The following is a 23,230-nucleotide window of genomic DNA, read 5'->3' on the forward strand; positions in this document are numbered from 1 at the left end:
CCAAACTCAAATAAATAAACCAAACAATAAAGTTTAATATTGTTTCTTTCTTTTCACACAGGATCTCATTTTACACAGGGTCTGCAACTTGCTGTGTAGACCAGGTTGGCTTTGAAATCAGAGATCTACCTACCTCAGCCTCCTGAGTGCTCAGATTAAAAGCATGCACCACCACATCCAACTAATTTTTTTTATAGCACAATGACTAGAGGCATTAATAGAGACAATACAAAAGCTGAGTAAAATATCTAATATTCAGTAAGTTCTTTGGTTTTGTTTTGGGTTTGTGGTTCCATGATCTCATGAATCTCAACCATGCTCTTATGTGGCCAAGGATAGTCTTGAACTCCTGATTTCACCTATATAAAATTCTCTTTGTGTTGTTTAAAACAAGGTCTCACTATGTAGCTCTGGTTGGCCTAGAACTTAATCTATAAACCAGGCTGGATCCTCCTGCTTCTACCTTTCCAATGTGGAGATTACAGGCATGTGCTGCCATATCAGACTTCAGCTTTAAAACAACGAATCATACCTGGATAAAATGAGAAAGTCAATAATACTGTTAAAAGACAAAAATTTATCTCTATTTGGACCAATTTTTTTCTGGCATAGCCTACAGACAACATATATTATCAAGTAATACTTATTGTTTTATATTACTTAACAAAGAATGAAGTGCAAATATTTGAAACAAGTACTTTGCCAACAAAATTATTTCCCACTTTTTTTGGGTCTATGTATGTGACTATGGTGTGCAATAGTGTACATATGTGTATGTACACATATATGTAGAACATATTTGCAAATGTTTGTAAAAGCCAAACAATGGCACTGGGTGTCTTCTTTGATTATTCTATTTATTGAGGCAGAGTCTTTCACTGAATCTGAAGCTTGCCATAGTCCACCTTGCTCTGCAGATTCCCTGTCTCCACTTCCCCATCCTTGAGGTTACATGGTGGCCTTGGGCCCACCCAGCTTTTACGTAGGTGGTATGGGTGTCACCCTCATGCTTATATGGCAAGTGCTTTACCAGCAGAGCCATCACCACACCAATCCCTTTATTTTCTTTTTAAGGCAACTCAGAAATGTCAAAAAATGAACAGGTTTAAAATATCATGCCATAGCCATGACTATGCCAAAACAACTAAACAGGAAGAATTAACTTTTCTTCCAAAAGAAAAGAATGGAGAGTTTATAAGAGCCCTTACAATTATAAGGAAATACTAGCAACAGTAAGAAGTTTATTAAAGACAAGGTCTTAGAATATTATTGCTCAGGCTGGCTTCACACTGCTGGGCTGAGGTGATATTCTATCTTTAGCCTCCCTAGTATCTGAGACTATAGATGCACAAAAGCTAACAAACCCGGAGCTTAATGCATACTAATCAGCCCTCTAACACCAATCTACATCCTTAACTCTAATTTTATTGCTAATAGACAGTCAATATTTGTATACATTTATGGGGAACAATGTTAAGAACAGACTAAAATAATCAAATCATGTTAATTATTATCTATCACCTGACATACATTATTTCTTGGTGATAAAAACACCCAGTCTGTTTGTATTAGAAGTTTTGAATTAGGAGATGAAGAGATGGCTTAGCAAGTGAAGCACTTTAGGCACAAGCCTAACAACCTGAGTTCAATTACTAAAATCCTCACTGGAAAAACACAATCAAGGCTGTCCTCTCACTTCCACAGGTGGCACACACATGACTGCATTTACATTCTCATATTCTCTCTCTATATATAAAATTTTTTAAAAATAAGACACTCCATTACTCTTAAACACCATTACCATTCTGTGAAGAAAGTAAGTCACTGAGCCTTGGCACTCTTTCACAACACTTCCTTTTTTGCTGTAGGTTCTTAATCCTCCTACATTATCCATAGACTCTGGTAGTCACCTCTGTACTCTGTATTTCTTAGTTCAATTGTTCTTAGATTTGACACATATAAATAGATTATTATTTGTATTTTTCTTTCTATGACAAAGGCATTTTTAAAGCCACATACCAGCAGCCAGCAAATATTTAACCAACTCCAGGTGTCCCTCTTGAGAAGCCTCCATGAGAGGTGTGGAGCAGCCAAGTTCTATGTCAGCCCCTGCCTTAATCAGAAAATCTGCAACTTCAGAAAAGCCTCCACAGCAAGCCAAGGTAAGAGCAGTTTCCTGGGTTTCTTCTGTCTGGGCATTTATATTTGCACCTGAAAGCACAACAAAAGAACTAGCCAAAAGAGAATTATAATACAGTGTTCAAATAAGATGATAATCACCTACCACCTTTGCTTAGGCTGTTCCCCCTAGAGTACGGAGAATTTTGTAAGATTCAAAGTTCAAGGCCTACCTAGGCTACAGAAAATTTATTTTCTCATCAGTGCAAAAACAGTATCGATTTCAACTGATACACAAAACACACAAGGACATTAATCTTTAAAATGTACAATGGCTTTACCTTGTGCTAAGAGCAGTGCCACCATCTCTTCATGTCCTTCCCGAGCAGCTTCCATCAAGGGCGTATATCCTTCATCATTAACTTCTTCAAGATTTGCTCCTCTTTCAATAAGCAATGCTGCCAATTCAACATGTCCACCACAAGCAGCCAGAGTCAACGGAGACTCAAAGGAATCCGCAGGCATATTCACTTGAGCGCCACTGTCCAAAAGCAAACGTGCCACTTCTACATGCCCATCCTGAAGATGTTCAGAGATAAAACAAAGAACTTTGTAGTTTTATGTTTTGCTTTTTGAAAGTGGAAGGCAAATAAGGGTCTAAAGACAGATTAGCTGACATAGGCTAGATTCCACACATTAATATCATGCCACCTGAACCTCACCTAACATCCATTAATACTATTTTTTAAACGTTTAAGGGGTTGGAGAGATGGCTCAGTGGTTAAGAGCACTGACTGGGTTCAATTCCTAATAACCACATGGCAGCTCAAAAATGTCTGTAATTCCAGGATCCAATACACTCACACAGACATACATGCAGGCAAAACACGAATTAACATAAAATAAAATCTTAAAATAATTTAATAAATAATTTACTAAGTTAAATGTTTACCTTCATTTTCACAAAGTGCAAAATTTTCTAGAACACATCCAACCAGATAACAAATAGTCACTTCCAAATAACTTTGAATTTTTATAGTTTTTGAAGTTCAGAAAAACTACTGAATTCAGTGAACAGTACCTCAAAAAGAATTACTGTTCATAAAACTATCGGCTCAAATATAACCATATTCTCAAATATAGAGGGTTTCTATTTTTAAATGTAGAAACTGTATTAGATCTTCCTTAGAAAGGAAAGCTTGATCAAAATAACAAACAAACAACACCCCCCCCCCAAAAAAAACCATCATAATGAACTGTGAAATCATTACCAATTGGGATTTTGTCACTTAGCTAAATCCCTATGGATTAGTATTGCTCTATCTTTGCTTCATAGCAACCTGTTATACCAAGGCAAAGAATATTTTTAAAACAAAGCTTATATTCGCACGTAAATTATTAGGGTCGTACATATGCTAAGCCCATATTTTAACCACTGAGCTCCTCTCTAGACCTCATTTTTTTTGTTTTGTTTTAAAGATTTATTTTTATTTATGTGTGCATTTGTATGCCAGTGAGTTTATGGGCACCATGTGCCAGGAGGCCAGAGGGCACTGAATCCTCTAAAGTTAGAATTACAGCAAGTTATGAGTCACCACATGGGTGCTGGGATCTGAGCTCAGGTCCTCTGTGTGAGCACTAGGCACTCTGTGGTTGTTTGGACGAGACCAGCCCCCACAGATTCGTATGTTTGAATGTCTACGCCTTAGTGGGTGGAATGTTTGCATAGGATTAGGAATTGTGGCCTTGTTGAAGGAGGTGTGTCACTGGGGTTGAGCCCTGAGATTTCAAAAGCCCACACCAGACCAAGAGTTTTTGCTGTCTCCCTCTCTGCCTGATGCCTATAGATCAGGATGTAGCTCTTAGTCACTGCACTAGTACCATACATGCTAGTATATTCCTGCCATGATGATAACAGACAACCTTCTGAAACTATAAGCGAGCCCCCAATTAAATGCTTTCTTTTCTAAAAGTTACCTCGGTCATGGTGTCTCTTTACAGTAATAGAACAGAGACTTTGACACTTAACCTCTGAGTCATCTCTCCAGATTCTCAGTCCTCAGTTTTAAATTCTTAACTTCAAACATTATATTGGCTTTAATATGTGTTACAAGCATGTTATATCATTCTACATTTCAAAAATGATCACAATAACCCTAATAAGAATTAAATTTGGGTGACTGAAGAGATTGTTCCTGGACTAAGAGCACTGGATGCTCTTTCCAGTGCTGGGTTCAATTTTCAGCATCCACATGGCAGCTGACAACTGGCTGGCTATACATCCAGTTCCAGAGAAACCAGCACCCTCTTCTGGCTTCCTCTGGCAAGTCTCACACACACACAAACACACACGCACACACCATGGTACTAAGACCTTGAATTCAAAACCATGGATCGACATAATAGAAGGGATGAATACTGAAATTCAACATTTCAGATTTAATTATTTTTAAGAGTATATAGAATTTCCTTAGTTTATTTTTTATTATATTTTAATTTATTTTATACTGGGGGAAGAGAGGAAGAAGGGGTTGTTGGGAAAGAAAAGAACAAGAATATGTGTGCAGGTCAGAGGACAGAGCACAACTTGTAGGGGCTGGTTCTCTGTTTTCATCATGTGGGTCAAACTCAAAGTTGTGGCAAGCACCATTATCTGCTGAGCTATCTCATGGACCCTTGGCCAAATCTTAATTACTTTTAACACAAATGCCAAAACTAGGGGACTTTATATTTAAGAACTGAAAAAAAAATAATCCTAGCATTCAGGAGACAGAGGAAAGTGAGTTTGAGGCCAGCCTGGTCTACATATCAAGATCTAGGCCAGCCAGAGAACACAGTGAAACCCTGTCTCAAAAACAAAACACAACAACAAAGTCAAACAAAAAACTACCAAAACCAAAGACAAAAACAAAACACAAAAAACAAACAAGAAAATAAACAAAAAACCCAAAAACATTAAAGCATCAAAATCTCACAAATCAGAACTAGAGATATAGATAAATGGCTCAGAGGTTTAGAGAATTTGCTACTCTACAGAGGTTCAAATCCCAGCATCCACATGGTGGCTCACAATCACACACAACTGCAGTTCCAGAAATCTGATACAATCTTCTGATCCTTGTTGGCACTGGGCATACATATATTACACAGAGATACATACCTGAAAAACATTCATACATGTAAAATAAATATATCTGGAGGAAAAGAAACATCTCACAAATTATCCATTCAATAAACAAACAGGCCAATGAACTGAGTATCTAGTTCTCAATAGAACCTTCCATCATGCTTTGGGGACCCAATTTAGGTTATTTAGCCTGTATATCAAGTTTTTCCTAGTTGAACCAACTCACTGGCCCGCTTTATAGGATTTTAATGAGTAAAAATGTAGAGAGTGGGGCATGATAGCTTACAACCTGTAATCCCAGCACTCATGAAACGGAGACAGGGAGGATCATAGTAAGGTGTAGCTTCTGCTTCAGACCTATGTGGGCTAATGTGAAACCAATAAGAAAACAAAACAAAACAAAAAACCAACAGATATTCATATCAGAAATCTCAATGTTTAACATCTCAAAAATTAAGAGTTTTATTAATATATTTAGGCTGCAGATCAGCAGTTAAGAGCACTGGCTGCTCTTCCAAATAACCCAGGTTTAATTCTCAAGACTCATACTCTAGTTCCAGAGGACCTGACAACTTTTTCTGAACTCCATGGGCACTATACACACATGGTACACTGACATACATGCAGGAAATACACCTGTACATACTATTTAAAAAAAAAAAAAGAGCCATGTGGTGCCTTTAACCCAGTACTTGAGAGGGAGGTAGGCACATCTCTGTAAGTTCAAGGCTAACCTGGTCTACAAAGAGCTCCAGGACAGCAAGGGCTACACAGAGAAACCCTGTCTTGAGAAAAACAAAACAAAACCCTAAAAATGTTACATTAAGATGACTAGTTATGCTAGGTGCATGCTTTTAATCCCAGCACCCAGGAAGCAGAGACAGGCAGATCTCTAAATTTGAGGCCCGCCTGGTCTACATAGAGATCCATGACAGGTACCAAAGTTATAGAGAAACCGTCACAAAAACAAAACAAGAAAGAAAGAAAGAAAGAAAGAAAGAAAGAAAGAAAGAAAGAAAGAAAGAAAGACAGACAGACAGACAGACAGACAGACAGACAGACAGACCGACCGACCGACCGACCGACCGACCGACCGACCGACCGACCAAGCAGGGGAAAAAGATTACCCATTGCTATCACCCTTTAAAAGTCCATATATTAAAGCATTACTAGTTTTTTTTTTTTAAACTTAAAATTCAGTGAAAAATACAAGCCAATGTTTAACAATTTTTAGTGAGACTGGACTCACTTGAAGTGGTTGCCATGTAAGAATAAGAACATAAGTTTGGTCACCAGAACCCACAGTAAAACAACAACAACAAACAAAAAACAAAACACAAATAAAACTCTAGGTTTGTTGGTACACAATAGTGAGGTGGAGATATTCAGATCACAGAAGCCCAAAGCAAACCTGCCTATTCTACTTAGGAGGTTCCAGGTCAGTAAGAGAGACCCTGCCTCTACAATTAAGACTGATGTTTGTTTGTCCTGTGGGTTTCGAAAGGCTTATGTACCTTCGTGCATGCATGTGCACGCACACACGCATACACACACACCAGAAACAACAGTAACGATAATAATTCTCACACAAATATATGGATTTTTCCCACAAAATTTCAAGTGATCACAATTAAATTACCATGCAAGCCTCCATTAAGGCAGTATGCATCTCATCAGTTTTATGCTCTTGATCTGCACCAGCTTCAAGCAGAAATCGAACCATATCCAAATGGCCTTAAAAATAAGGTTAAAGAATTGACTATCAATTGAATGCATAAGTATTAAATTGAAGAGTTTTATTTTCACATGTCTATATATAATCTATGAAGCTTTCATTTGAATTTAATAAATTAATGACAGTTTTACAAAGCCAACTGAAAACAATTAAGTAGGCAGACTCTCAAAAAGGTCATACTACCTAAGTTTTAAAGACTGACTTTTTTTTTTTTCAAGATAGGGTTTCTCTGTGTAACAGTCTTGGCCGCCCTGGAACTTACTTTGTAGACTGGGCTGGCCTCAAAATCACAGAGATCCACCTGCCTCTGCCTCCCAAATGCTGGGATTAAAGGCGTACACCATCATCGCTTGGCTAAGTTTGACCTTCTAAATCACTTATTTCTAGTTAAAATAATCTTACTTGTTCTTTGATTTTATTTACATCAACTATCAAAACACTGGAATCAAACAGAAAGTCAGGTAAAGTTTATTAGAACGTATTACCTAGAAAACCAGCTTTAAAATCACCATACCCACACTGTGACAATGAGCAGACACACAAAATCAACTCCATTTAAAAACAATTGAAGACAGGTGATGGTGCACACCTTTAACCCCAGCACTCGAGAGGCAGAGGCAGGCGGATCTCTGTGAGTTCGAGGCCAGCCGGATCTACAAGATCTAGTTCTGGGACAAGCTCCAAAGCTACAGAGAAGCCCTGCCTCGAAAACCAAAATATATATATATAAAAAAAAATCCGAATGAAAAAACCTTAATAATTAATGAGAAAAATACTAATATTTCAGTGTTAAAATAGGTGGAGAATATAAAATGGTAATTCAAAAGATACATAAATGGATAGTAAACTGATAGAAATACTAAATGAGACACCATTATTTTAGCTACCAAAATGGGAAAGAGTAAAGAGAATGATAATGCCCGGTACTGGAGAGGCTGAAAGGTGGGTAAAGGGGTTCTCGGACAACCTAGTGGGGTCTGAGACACCTAGTAAACTAGTCCAACCTTTCTAGAAGGCAATTTGGAAGCATGTATCAAAAGCCTTAAAAAGCATCCATACTCTTTGACCCAACAACTCCACTTCCAGAATTTATCCTAAGGAAATAATCAGAGACTAAGCAAAAATTTCTGCACAAGGATGTTATCACAGTGTTTTAAAATAACAGTAAAAAGCTGGGAACAATTAGTGTCCAACAATAGGAAATTATGGTGTATCCATTGAAATTATGGTGTATACATTTCATTTATTTGGCAGAGATTGTGAGTTCCCTACTCAACATCCATTCTTATTATTCTTGAAAAACAGGACTAGATTTTAGCTAGGGAACAACATGCCTAACTTTTAAGATTATTTTCCAGCCTTCCTTGTAGCAGAGGGGAGCCTTTGGAACTCAGTGAGAGTTACAAAGTGAAGCTTCTAGAAAGTCTTGTTAAAAGGAAGCTAGTAAATTGGAAGGTTGTTGCTACTTTGTTCTTACCCTCCTTATCCTAAAGTATGTACTGCTGGGCTGAGCTGCCTCCTGGACTACAGATTAACATTAAGGACAGAAAACATACAGTAGGATGTACAGCAGAATAACACTCTTGGATCTTGATGACAAAAATGAATTACAATACTAACACAAGACAGTTTATGCTTAGGTTTCTCTTCTTTACAAATCACACTGTGTTTTGTGGTATTTGCAGGCAAACCAATCTAGAAAGTCTAACTGAAATAGTATATGATCATTAAAAAATACATTACAAGAACATTTACTGAGATGAGTATATATTTATGATATACTACTAAATAAAATAAACAGACCATAAACTGATAAACTATTTTATTTCACAAATATGTATATTTTTAAAAACTTATTTAAAAATACGCTGGACAAATACTAAAATACTGTTTACATGCATTTTCCCCTTTAGATGGTAATTACAGGCCATTTAAATTTCTGTTTGTGCTACAAACATATTTTTCAGGTTTTCTACACCAACTGTGTATCAGTAGATCTGTGTATAATACTTCAATGTAAAAATCATGTAAGCCGGGCGGTGGTGGCGCACGCCTTTAATCCCAGCACTCGGGAGGCAGAGGTAGGCGGATCTCTGTGAGTCCGAAGCCAGTCTGGTCTACAAGAGCTAGTTTCAGGACAGGAACCAAAGCTACAGAGAAACCCTGTCTCGAAAACCAAAAAAAAAAAAAAAAAAAAACAAAACATATAGAACAAAGGGTATTAAGTAATGGAAATCCTTAAATCTAAGTTGACATCATAGTTAAATGAATTAAAATAATAATAATAATATATATTAAGATAGTACAGAAAGCACAGTTAATAATAGGCTTTCCAATATGTTTTGTAACATAAGTTTACACCATAAGAAAAAAAAACAATATAAATTCAAATACTCAGGTAAAGAAGAAATATAGAAGTTAACCCAAATACTCAATACTCAAATATTTGAAGTTGTTATAAAAGCAATTATAAATATTCTGACATAAAAGGTACCTTTGTAGCAGGCAAGTGTCAGAGCACTTTCTTTGAACTCATTAGAATGAGTGTTGATGCCTGCACCGTGATCTAGAAGAACTCTGGCAACTTCCACGTGACCTGCACTGGCTGCTTCCATTAGGGGTGTGTGTCCATTTTCATTATGGTCTTCTATATTTGCACCTTCATTAAGTAGCACTTTTACAATGTCAATAAACCCTCCAGCACAGGCATAAGTAAGTGCAGTGTTCCCTAACAAAGAACAAAAAAAAAAATACAAAATTAACAATAGATGTGTCACACTACTGTTCTAGTTATCTCTCTCCAATTCCTTGACATAAACCACAACTACGATTGCAAGTTATATGCTTTGTTTGTTGATTTTTTAAGTGCAAGAGATTCAACCCATGGTCTCACACATGCTAGACAAACATGTTCTCCTTTCACCCCCATCCTGTTAGTCTTTCCACATGTTACCCACACTAGTCTGGAACTCACAATTCTCTTGCCTCAACTTCAGGAGTAGCTGGAACTACAAATGTAAAAAATCATCCCCATCTCAGTTTTTTTTTTTACTGTCATCAATTTAAAGCATATCTTTATTTTCTGACAGAATTTCTTCAAAGCATAATACAAAATGCTACATATTTTAATTGTCTAGACAATATAAAAAGCATAGAAAAGGCAAATCTAAATGTCAAAAACAGAATAGTGGTTGCTTAAAGAACAGAACACAAATGGGTAGAGATCCTTTACTTATTTATTATCTTTTTAGATTTATTTATGAGTGTTTTGCCCACAGTCATGTATATGTATGTATGTGCACCACATGTATGCCTGGTGCTTGAGGAGGTAAGAAGAGGGCATCAGATTCTCTGGCACTGGAATTATGGATAGTTTTGAGCCTAAATGTGGGCGCTGAGACTGGAACCCTGGTTCTCTGTAGAGATCTTTCAGTAGTGACAAAAGTAATCTGAAATTAGACTGCATAACCTCTAGAACTGCACACTTAAAACATGAATTCCACGGGATGAGTCATCTTAATAAAGCTGGTATTTTATTTTATGATGGAGGAAGGTCATTGGTTAAAAAATAAAGAAACTGCCTTGGCCCATTTTATTGGTTAGAACATAGGTGGTTGGAGTAAACAGAACAGAATGCTGGGAGGAAGAGGAAGTGAGCTCAGAGACGCCATGCTCCCCTCTCCCGGGCAGACACATGAAGCTCAGACCCAGGATGGACGTAGGCTAGAATCTTTCCCAGTAAGACTGATGCTACACAGATTATTAGAGAGGGGTTGATCGGGATATGAGAATTAGCCTGTAAGGGCTAGAGTTAATGGGCCAAGCAGTGTTTAAAAGAATACAGTTCGAAAAACCAAAAAAAAAAAAAAAAAAGAATACAGTTTGTGTGTTATTATTTCTGGTGTAAAGCTAGCAGTGCGGGAGCCGGGCAGGACGAAAAGCATGGGCCAAGCAGTGTTTAAAAGAATACAGTTTGTGTGTTGTTATTTCTGGTGTAAAGCTAGCCGTGCGGGAGCCGGGCGGGACGAAAAGCAGGCCCACAGCTCCTACTACAATTTTATCTTCTCCTGAGCCTCAAGATAGGGTTTCTCTTTAGCTTTGGAGCCTATCCTGGAACTAGTTCTTGTAGACCCGGCTGGTCTCAAACTTGCAGAGATCTGCCTGCCTCTGCCTTCCAAGTGCTGGGATTAAAGGCATACACCACCACCACCTGGCTGTCTGTTTTATTTTTGAGACAAAAAAAAATTAAAAAAGAAAAATTAGTTATGAGTGTTATATGTGAGAGCATGTGGGCATACATGTCTGTTGGTATGCATGCATATAGAAGTAAGAACTCAAATTTTAGGAAGTGGTCTTCTCCGTTCAATCCTTATGTGGGTTTCAAGGATCAATCTGGGTCATCAGGCTTGACTAGCAAATGTTTTTACCAAGCTGAGTCATTGTATCGGCCTGGGAACTATATTTTTAATAATCACTAAATCATTCTGGCATACAGTAGAGGTACAGTCTATTGAACAAAATGAATAAATTTGGGGGCTGAAGAGATGGCTCACTGGTTAAAATCATAAGATTGTCTGGGTGGTGGCAGCGCACGCCTTTAATCCCAGCACTCAGGAGGCAGAGGCAGGTGGATTTCTTAAGTTGGAGCCCAGTCTGGTCTACAGAGTGAGTTTCAGAACTATACAGAAAAATCCTGTCTCAAAAAACAAAACCAAAGCCGGGCGATGGTGGTGCACGCCTTTATCCCAGCCCTTGGGAGGCAGAGGCAGGCAGATCTCTGTGAGTTCGAGACCAGCCTGGTCTACAGAGCTAGTTCCAGGAGAGGCTCCAAAGCCACAGAGAAACCCTGTCTTGAAAAATCAAAAAACAAAACAAACAAACAAACAAAAAAAAAACCAAAAAACCAAAACCAAACCAAACATGAAATTGGAGTTTAGATCACCATACCCACATAAGCCAGACATCCTGCACATGCATTGGACACCAGCTCTGAGAGAGGTAGAGATAGGTTGCTGGCTGTTGGCTTAGTCAAGAAAACAAGAGTCCTAGAAAAGTAGGCAGGGACAGAGATGGATACCTGATGGCCTCTTCAGTCTTCCATGTGTGCATACAAGAGCATGCAAAATAAGTATATCAATTAATTAATTAAAAAGTAGCTTGATTAGGAATTTACTTATAGGAAGATGAATCAACTTCTTTTTGAAATTTTCTATTTTTCCAATTAAATAGGAGTTAAAATTGTGAGTGGAAATGGGAGGGCAGGGGTGAAGTATTTTCATTAGTCATTTATAGAGTATACTAAGAGTCCATTGGCACATACCTACTTGCTGATAGCCAGGCTTCTTTCTGAATCCCAGCACTCAGGAGGCAGAGGCAGGTAGGTCTGAGTCTAAATTTTGAGTTCCAGGACAGCCAAGGCTACATAGTAAGGCCTTGTCTCAAAGCCCCTAACCTCAAATAAACAAAATAAAAATAAAATTCTAAAATACTATTCAAAATTACTTTCCTTTGAATACTGTATAGCTTAGAACATTTAACATTTTATTTCTATCCACTGATTTTTTTTAAAAACTGTTTTTAACAAATCAAATCAAAAGATAATTCACTGTATTGGATACACTTCCTCCAGACATCTATCTTCTATTAAAAGATTAAATTTTTATTATACATATATCAATGTGGATATGTACACATGTATGCAGGTGCTGGCAGAAGCAGAGGTGTTAGATCCTCCTGGAGCTAGAATTACAGATGGTTGAGAGCCACCTGACATGGGACTGGAAAATAATCTTGGGGAATAAGCAGTATTGGATCTTAAATGGCATACCATCTCTCCAGATCTGAGAAAAATATCTTACACTTATATTCACAACATAACCACAAGATAGGTATACATTCTTCTCATCTTAACACCTTCAAGAAAAAATACCATTTTTTTTTAATTTAATGATACAGTTTGTCACTCTGTAGTCCATACTGGCCTAGAACCCATAGTAATCCTTCTCTGGCTTCAGGCTCGGAAGTTCTGGGATTATAGATGTGTCACTAAACCTTGTTTGAAGGAAGCCCCCATATGCTCATTGTTTAAATACGTGGTCCCCCATTGGTGGAATGATTTGGAAAGTGTGGCCTTGTGGGAGGACATCTGTCACTGAGATGGTCTTTGAAGTCTTGTGCCATTTCCAGTCTTCTTTCTGCCTCCTGCTTAGGGATCAAGATGTGACCTGTCAGCTATTTCTGTCAGCATGCCCTTGCTCTGCCATCATGGATTCTAACCCTCTGAAGTTGCAAATTCAATTAAATGATTGCTTTTATAAGTTGCATTGGTCATAATGTTTTATCACAGCACTAGAAACCCTAACTAATATAGAAGTTGGTACCAGAGAGTGGGTTATTGATGTGACAGACATGACCATGTGGGACATGACATGGGGAAGAATATAAAAGAGTTTGGGACTTTGGAATAGAAAAGCAAGTTGAATGTTGTAAGCAGACCTTAATAGACCATTTCTAGCAGGACCTTGGGAGAAAGTACTGAGAGATATGACTATGGAGGCCTAACTCAAGAGGTTTCAGAGAGAAACAATATTACCAACTGGGCTAGAGACCATTCTTGTGATATTTTGGCAAAACAATGAGACAGCCTTCTGCTCTTTTCCTGAAAATCTGCCTGAGGCTAAAATGACAAATAACAAAAAATTCTTTGTTGCAGATTTTGAAGATTATTGACTCTGTGCATTAGTAATCACTCTTATGTAGGACTACAATGAAAATGAGCAAGTGGGACAAAAATAAATAAAAGTTACACAGTTTGAAGAGAAAAAGAGCATGAAGAAATTTAATGTCAGAGTTAAGGTTTATGCTGAAATAGGTAAGGAGATGAAGGTGAGGCCTGATCCCTATAGAAATAAAGGGAAGACCCCCACCCAACTAAGCTCACAACTTATAAAAAGGCTTAAGAAATTTTCTGTTCCTAGAAAGCAACAATGAACAAAAGCTACTGTAAATATGGATTAAGGGGATCAAGCTCCAGTCCAAGCAGGCAGCTGAACTTCGCAGTTTTGTCCATGTGGTGGGCCCGTGAGGCCATTTCATAAAGCTGTCAAGGCAACAGCTGGACTGCATTGGAGAACCCAAGATATTACAGGTACCAGAACTATAGGATGTCTGCCAGGGAAAGCTGCATACAGGGGATGGAACCAGCCTAGGAAAATGAAGTGTGTTGCAGGCTGCAAAGTAGGAAGGGAAGAACCATCAAAGTCCTTTGATCTCACACATGGAGCTACAGGATTTGGAGTTTGCTCTGCTGGTTTTCCATCTTGGTCTAGTATTTCTTCACTGTACCTCATGCCTCCCTTTTGTAATAGTAATGTATATTCTGTGCCATTGTATACTGAAAGTATGTAATTTTTTTCTGATTTTAAGGGGGGTTACAATTAAGAGATTGCCTTGAGCAGTAGTTTACCACCTTCCTAATGTTGTAACCCTGTAACACAGTTACTTATGTTTTGGTGACCCCACAACCATAAAATAATTTTCATTGCTACTTCAATGAATCTAATTATTCTATTTAATCTAAAATTAAATAAATCTAATTTTGTTACTGTTATGAATCATAATGTACTTAAGTATCTGTGTTTTCCAATAGTCTTTGGTCACCCCTGTGAAAGGTGATCTGACCCCCGACATGTCGTGACTCACTGGTTGAGAAACATTAGCCTTAAATCTCAGAAAAGACTTAAACTTTAAAACAGTATAGAAACTGTGAAAGACTATAAGGACTTTTAAAGGTGGACTAAATGTATTTTGCATTATGATATGGTCACAAGCCTATTGGGAGTCATGGAGTGAAATATAGTGGTTTGAATGAGAATGGCTTCCTTAGGTTTATATGACTAGATATGTAGCCCTCAGTTTGTGGAACTGTTTGGGAAGGATAAGCAGGTGTAGTCTTGGAAGAAGCGTGTCACTAGGGACTAGCTTTATGGTTTCAAAAGATTTCTGCCATTCCAAGTGTGTTCTCTCTCTCTGCTTTCTACATGAAGATCAAGATGTGAGTGTTCCCTGCCGGACAGCAGTGGCACATGCCTCCCTAGCACTAGGGAGGCTGAGGCAGGTGAATCTCTGGGTTCAAGGCCAGCATGGTCTACACAGTAAGTTTCAGGACAGCCAGGACTGTTACAGAAAAACCCTGTCTCAAAAATCTGAAAACAAAAAAAAAAAGTCTTCTCACATCTATTCTTATGTCATGTCTTTGCTTCACTATGACAGACTCTAATGCTTTCAAACTATAAACCCAGTTAAATGCTTTCTTTTAGAAGTTATTTTGATCATGGTGTTTTGTCACAGCAACAGGAAAGTAACTAATTTATGATAACTAGTAACTAGTATCTGGTTTATGTGATGCTAGGAATCGAACTGAGGGTTTCACGCATGCTTGGTAAGTACTATATCAACTTATTTACATTCCCAGCTCCAGATCTAAATTTAAATCATACTTTTAATATATATCAGTAGATAGCCTATTAAAATTTTCTTTATGGCATTTTAAAAAAAAGAAGAGGGAGAAGTTGGGGATGGGCAGCATTTTCTTATTAATAAATGTATTCAGCAGACCATAAATAAAAATCTGATACCATAAACACAAAGTCAAAGGAGCTATATAAGGAAAGGAACTACAGGAGATATAGCTCATAACTTTTTCTTTATATATTACATATCACTGGGACAAAAGAAATAATTTGTAGCAGAAAAACTGTTCATCTTGACCAAAAAGAACCTACATAGTTTGTTTTTGAGATAGTTTTTTATTTATTTATTTATTTACTTATTTGGTTTTTCGAGACAGGGTTTCTCTGTGGCTTTGGAGCCTGTCCTGGAACTAGCTCTGTAGACCAGGCTGGTCTCGAACTCACTGAGATCCACCTGCCTCTGCCTCCCAAGTGCTGGGATTAAAGGCGTGTGCCACCACCACCCGGCTGAGATAGTTTTATTATGCAGACTAGAACTGTACTGGAAGACCCTATATATCCAATATGTGTTTCAAACAAACAGCAATCCTCCTGCCTCAGGTTCCTAAGAGCTAAGATTTATACACAAGTGCCTCTTTATGCTTTAAGTTTATGTTAGATTTGCTGTTTTTGGAAACAGAACCTTGCTATCAACCCCAGACTATCCCCAAATTCAAGAAGCCCCCACTTTAGCCTCCTGAGTGCTAGAATTTCAGTAAGGCTGCACACTGACTTAAAGACTTTTCACCCAGGAGTGATGGTACATGCTATAATCCCTATACTCTAAAGGCTGAAAAGAGGATTTTTGAGTGCAAAGCCCTTCTGGTCTACACATTGAGACCATAACTCAACAATTACAACAAAGACTATTAAAGATATCAAAGTCAATATTATTTTCAGAAGGTTTCCATTCATTTTCCCCAATAATCTAATTTTTAAAAATTACATTTATTTGTTTTCTGTGTGTATGAGGTGGGATATGTGTATGCCATGACTCGAAAATGAAATAAGAGGTCAACGTTCAAGAGCTGGTTCTCTCCTTCTGCCATCTGCACCCTGGAAACTGAACTGGGTTATTAGCCCAGGCAAGGGCCTTACCTGCTGTGCTACCTCACCTCACCAATGCTCTAGTAATCAAATTTACTTTTTCTTTTTTCACTTTATGTGCTGTATTGGTTTTTGTCTGTATGTATGTGTGAGAATACCAGATCCCCTGAGAAAGAATACAGATAGTTGTGAGCTGACATGTGAGTGCTGGGGACTGCACCCAGGTCCTCTGGAACAACAGCTGGTCCTCTTAACCTCTGAACCATCTCACCAGCCACTGCAGTAATCAAATTTTTATAATAAATTACATTTTCTTTCTTTTCCTTTTTTTAAAAAATTTTTGTGACAGAGTTTTCCTATGTACCCTTGGCTGTCCTAGAATTCACTCTGTAGACCAGGCTGGCCTTAAACTCACAGAGATCCACCCGCCTCTGCCTCCTGAGTTCTGGGATTAAAGGTGTGCACCACTACTGCCTGGCAGTCAGTTTATGTTAAAAAAAAAAATGTCAGTTTTTCCTTTATGTCAATTTCTACATACCCGTTGCTGACTGGGAGTTGACATCTGCATCATGAAGAAGTAATAATTTCACAATATCTAAATAACCTCCACTGGAAGCTGCCATCAGAGGAGTTATATCTCCTTTATTCCCTCTATCTTCAACATTAGCATGCATAGCTAGTAGTACCTTTAAAAACACACAAAGAAGTTGTTATTGCTTACTATTAATAATACTTACAGACAAAATATTCAGTTTGAGACGATAACCTTTTGAGATAGGGATAAAAAGATAGGTAAAAATAATCACCTGTTAGGAAAATTCAATTTTTACTGGTCAAGATGACAGGTCTGATCATATATTTTTCCAATACTACTTGAGAGACAAGATCTCATGCATCTGAAGCTGGTCTTAAACTAAGTGGGCAGCCAAGTACAACCTTGAATCCCAAGTCCTCTTGTCTCCACAACCCAACCATGCTAGGGTTATAGGCATGCACTACCACTTCTACCTATTACATGTCAATTTTTCTTTTTAAAGAATTACTTATTTACTATACATACAGTGTTCTGCCTGCACACCAGGAGAGGGCACCAGATCTCATTACACATGGTTGTGAGACACAATGTGGTTGCTGGAAATTGAACTCAAGACGTCCGAAAGATAGCCAGTGCTCTTAACCTCTAAGCCATATCTCCAGTCCCCCATGCTAATCTTTAAATAAAGATCTCATTAGCCATCCTATTATATATGTCTGCTCTTGTAAAAGAATTTGTGCTATGCTTGAGATTATATAGAAAGAGAACAATAAAAATAGTTTATTTTTCAATATTGCTCCATGTAGAAGAAAAAAATTAGAACAGGATATCCTATCTGAATGGAGTAGAAATAAACTTCTACTTTCCTTTATAGTTATATTTTTATTTGTTTTTTATTGTTTTTTTTTTGAGACAGGGACTTACTACCTAGCTCAGCTGGTCTCGAACTTATCTGCTTGCACCAGTGCAGGTGAGCACCACCATCACATTAATTCTGTTTGTGTGAACAGGCACACAAGGATCACAGCACACAGGTGGAAGTCAGAGGACAACTTGCAGGAACTGAATCTCTCTCTCTTCACTAGGTGGGCCCCAGTAATCAAGCATAAAATCAGGCCTCCATCCCACCTGACCAGTTATATATTTTATTTTCTTTTTAAAATTATTTTGGGTGTATGTGTGTTTTGCCTGCCTGTATGTCTGTGTATCACATCCTTGCACAGAGCCTATAGAGCTCATAAGGCTCTGGAACTGGAGTTACAAATGATTGTGAGCTTCCATGTGGGTGCTGGATCCTCTTGAAGAACAACCAGTGCTCTTAACCACTAAGCCACCTCTCAGACCCCAGTTACATACTATTTCTTTTCTTTTCCAAGAAAGGATTTCTTTGTGTAGCCTTGTCTGTCCTAAAACTCACTCTGTAAACCAGGCTAGCCTTGAACTCAGAGATCCACCTGCCTTTACTGCCTAAATCCTGGGATTAAAAGTGTGTGCCACTACTGCCTGGCTTATCAATCTTGTTTTTGTTGTTGTTTAGAACTGAGGATATGGTGCAGTGCAGTAGATAGTGTTCACCATGAAGACCTGAGGGAGGACTGGAGTTCCAAGAACTTGAGAGAAACAGGAGATCTCCAGGGCAAGCAGGCTAGCTAGAGAAGCAAATTGGTAACTCCAGGTTCACCAGAGTAAAAGATCCTATCTCAGTGAATAAAGTGGAGAATGGTCAAGGAAGACACACCTAATATCATCTTCTGCCCTACATAGCCCCACACATATTCAAACATACACACACAACATATGTACACAAAAATTCCAAAAACAGAAGACCTCAAAATATGATTATTCAGTGATTCTTACTCAATAGGGTAAGCTTTGAATACATGATATAAAAATAAACTATGCCTAGCTATACACACACAGACACATACACACAAAATGAATTGTGTATATTTCTAAGAGAAAGGGAAGGGAGGATATGGCCTCTAATCATATTTTCTTTTATAAGTAATAAAAATAACTAAAATACCCAAGCCTCTCTATAATTTTAAACACTAATGATTATTTCGGGGCTGGGGATGTAGCTTAGGGATAAAGCACTTACCTCATATTCACGAGACCCTGATTTGATGATCCCCGGCACTACTAAAATGAATAAAGATTATTTCTGCTTACTTGTGCCAGTTCATAATATCCTGCTGAACAAGCCAAACACAGCAGGCTTTCTCCTTCTTCTGTATGTTCATTTACACTTCTGCCTTCATCTAGCAATTTGCGAACAGCATTTACATCTCCATCTGAACAAGCTTCTGCCAGACTGCGACTACAATCGAACATTATATGAAATTAACGGATGGGAAAGGACTCGTGATCCTATGATACAAAATTAAATCGAACATACACATATAAAAAATGTACTAAGATAAACTAGCATGAGTATTTTATGTGCCAAGCATCCTATCCCTAACTGTAATTATATACATGCTTCAACTAGGTAAAAATAAGAATTTGAAAATAACTGTCATTTTTATTATTATTATAGATATATTTTTGAGTTATAGACAATTGTTAGCCACCATGTGTATCCTCTATAAGAGAAGCAAGTGCTCCTAACTGCTGAGCGATCTCTTCTGCTCTATTTTTATTGTTTTTTTTTAAGTAGTATATACAGTAAGGGTTTCATTACCAGATTTTCCATACATACTTTATTTCTGTTGATTCTCTTCTCTTCCTATACTGCTTTCCCAACAATCTTCTCCCAATAACAGCTGTTTTTAGTTTTCAAAATCTTCCTGGTAAAATTTTTATATCTGAAGTTGACTTCACAAAATAGCAATCCTCAAAGCTTACAGAATCAAAGCAACTAATAGAATCACTGTTGGTTGTTTTAGATCTAGAAGTAACTTGTGTTTGCTTATTGATATGGGCCTAATGTAATCCAGAAGGCCCCAAACTCTATTATGTAATGCTAGGATTACACTCACACTTGACCAAATCTGGCTCTGCTACAGATTCTGACAGGCACAGAGGGATTGAAGGCCAGTAAGATGGTTGAGTGGGAAAAGGCAAGTGCTGTCAAGCCTGATAATCTGAGTTTCAAACCTTCCTGGCCCTCAGGCTCTGTAACCTCAAGTTTACTAAGACATGAATGCTGGTTTTTAAAATGCAACAATACTGGAGGTCCTAGAAGGATATTTGAGCAATATTTTTTAAAAAGATAGGTCTTTCTACATAGCCCTGGCTGTCCTGGAACTCACTAAGTGGACCAGACTAGCCTAGAACTCAGAGATTCACCTGCTTCAGCTTCCCAAGTGCTGAGATTAAAGGCATGGGCTACTGGTGCCATTTTAGCAATTTAAGATTTTGAAAGTTATATATAAGCTTAATTTATCCAAAATCACATTTAGACAACAGATCATATAACAGCAGCAGTGAAAGCATCAGCACTAGTTCTGCAGTGGATTCCTTAGCAGAGAAAACAGTAGGATCTCAGGGTGAATTATTAGCTTTTTTTTTTAACATTTATTTAAATGTGTGTATGCGTGTGTACATGTATACGTTTACCTTTGTCACAGAACGAATTTATGGAGTTTATTTTCTCCCTCTAACATGTGTGTCCCAAGAATCAAACCCATATAATTATGCTTGGCAGTTAGACCTTTCACTGCTTTTGTGCCATCTTTCTGGGCCAGAGATATTAATTTCAAATCCCAAAACATCAGCAAGAAAATAATTCTTCTGGTATAAGTCTCATAGTAGAACTATTCTTATCCAAAGAATATTCTTATCCAAAAAATAATCATTGTGAGGCTCGAGAGATGACTCAGTAGTTAAGAAAATTTGTTTTTCCTGCAGAGGACATGGGTTCAGTTCACAGCCATCTGTAACTTCAATTACAAAGGCTCTGTCAATCTGACACTCTTCTTCACAAGCATCAGGTATACATGTGATGCAAATATACACATGCAGCATGTATTCTCACACATCAAGTAAAGTATTTTAAAAATAATACTGTCATCATAAAATTAGAGTGTTAGCTAGTTAATTTACAGTAATCATAATCTACGAATGAATCCTAAGTTCTTGTAATTAAAATTAACATCACAGTTTTGGCCCTACTACTTGTGTTTGCTTTTTTTGTTTGTTTTTCTTTATCCAGACAGGGTTTCTCTGTGTAGCTTTGGAGCCTGTCCTGGAACTTGCTCTGTAGACCAGGCTGGCTTTAAAACTCACAGAGATCCACCTGCCTCTGCCCCCCAGGAGCTGGGATGGAAGGTGTGGGCCACCACCAATTGGCTTCTGCTACTTGTGTTAACAAACACCATTGTAACAGACTGCATAAAAGTCACCCATAATGAGTCCCATTAACTGGTCTGTTGTTCTTTGAGACAGGGTTTCATTATTTGTCTCTGGCTGTCCTTGAACTCATAGATCTGCTTGCCTCTGTTTCCTTAATGAGTCAGATTAAATGATTTTTTTTTTTTGCAAAGATACTATTTTTCCCTTTGTAAAAAAGACATCTTTTGAGGCATTAGGTGGACAAGCTTTTTAAAGGCTACTACCATACTGATCCACAAAGATATTTGTGTACGTGAACCTATGGCTTAAAGTCTTACTGTGGTTAAAAAACAGCTGCTGTAAAATAACTTACTGATCCTGGCAGTGATGGGGCACATCTTTAATCCTAGCACTCAGGAGGCAGAAGCAGGGGATCTCTGTAAGTTTGAGGTCAACCTGGTCTACCGAGTACGTTCCAGGATGGCCAGGACTACACAGTAAAACCCTATCTCAAAAAAACAAACAAACCAATAAATAAAACCAAATTCCTTCCTTCCTTCCTTCTTTTTTGTCTTTTTTGGTTTTTCAAGACCCGTTTCTCTGTAGCTTTAGGGCCTATCCTGGAACTAGCTCTTGTGGACCAGGCTGGCCTTGAACTCAGAGATCTGTCTCTGCACCCTCCCTCTCAAGTGCTGGGATTAAAGACAAGCACCACCACCACCCAGCTCCTTTTCCTTTCATTAAGACAGACTCATGCTAGTCTCGGCAGTTCTCAAACTAACTCACTATGTAACCCAGGTTGGCCTTGAATTCACACCAGTCATCTCATTTCTGTCTCACAAGTGCTGAGATTACAGGTACGCCAGCACACATAATTTAAATCCAGGAAACTATCTATATTGCCTATTAAAATGCAGATTTTGATCCAGGACATCAGGATTACAGTCCAGGCTTTCTCATACAGCTCAGGCCAAGTTCAACTTCATTATATAGCCATGGCTGGCCTTGAACTGTCAATGCTCCTGCCTCTACCTACAGAGTGCTAAGTATTACAAACATATGCCACCACACATAGCCTAAGACTGTACACTTCAAACAAGCTCTTATATATACTCATTCTCCACAGACCATATTTAAACAACCAGCAACTAGACTGTTAAGTAATCCATTTAATTTATAACTAATCAAGTAGTCAGGTTAGAATTACTGTAACCTTTAGAATGTGTAACTTATTTTGAAGTAGAAACTAGGTCTTATTCAGTTTAGATTTCTCATATAGTAAAATACTGAATACCCACAAAAATGCCTAATAGTGAATGCAAATCTAAGTACAATGGCTCACACTTTTAACATCAGCATTCAAGGAAGCTGAGGCGGGACTGCTGAGAATTCAAGGGCTGCCTGGGCTACAGAGTGAGAGCTTGTCTCAAAAATAAAACCAGTACCCAGCAGTGATGTGGGATGCCCTTCTGTATGCTGTGAATATATTTTATAACAATTGGTTAATAAAAAAGCTGCTTTGGCCTATGGCAGGGCAGAATATAGTTAGGCAGAAAATCCAAGCAGAGAAACGGAGAAAGGAGGAGGAGTTGGGAAGATGCCAACAGTTACTGGGGAAGCAAGATGTGAGGTAACAAGCCATGAGCCTCATGGCAAAATATAGAATAATAGAATTGGGTTAATTTAAGTTATAAGAGTTAACTAAGTCTGAACTAATAGGCCAAACAGTTTGTAATCAATATTTAGCCTCAGAGTGAATATTAGGGAACTGGCAGGTGTGAAAGAAACCTCCAGTTACACAACAGGGTGACGCATCTTTAATCCCAGCATTTAGGAGGCAGAGAAAGGTAAATCTCTGTGAGCTGAGTCTAGCCTGATCTACT

General features: G+C 38.0%; 1 protein-coding gene across 8 annotated transcripts in view; it reads right to left on the reverse strand.

The window, feature by feature from the left end:
* Window positions 1–23,230, reverse strand: part of Ankhd1 (ankyrin repeat and KH domain containing 1) — a 117,657-nt gene that overhangs the window by 71,557 nt on the left and 22,870 nt on the right. For all 8 annotated transcript variants that reach the window (XM_075968873.1, XM_075968867.1, XM_075968872.1 and 5 more), the window contains exons 4-9: window positions 19,245–19,392; window positions 17,076–17,223; window positions 9,475–9,708; window positions 6,885–6,979; window positions 2,460–2,697; window positions 2,020–2,211 (exon numbers count right to left, since the gene is read on the reverse strand). In XM_075968873.1, coding sequence (XP_075824988.1) covers window positions 2,020–2,211; window positions 2,460–2,697; window positions 6,885–6,979; window positions 9,475–9,708; window positions 17,076–17,223; window positions 19,245–19,392 — 1,055 coding nt within the window. The remainder of the gene's footprint in view (window positions 1–2,019; window positions 2,212–2,459; window positions 2,698–6,884; window positions 6,980–9,474; window positions 9,709–17,075; window positions 17,224–19,244; window positions 19,393–23,230) is intronic.

Source organism: Microtus pennsylvanicus, chromosome 4 (genome assembly GCF_037038515.1).
Source record: "Microtus pennsylvanicus isolate mMicPen1 chromosome 4, mMicPen1.hap1, whole genome shotgun sequence".
NCBI classification, from domain to species: Eukaryota; Metazoa; Chordata; class Mammalia; order Rodentia; family Cricetidae; genus Microtus; species Microtus pennsylvanicus.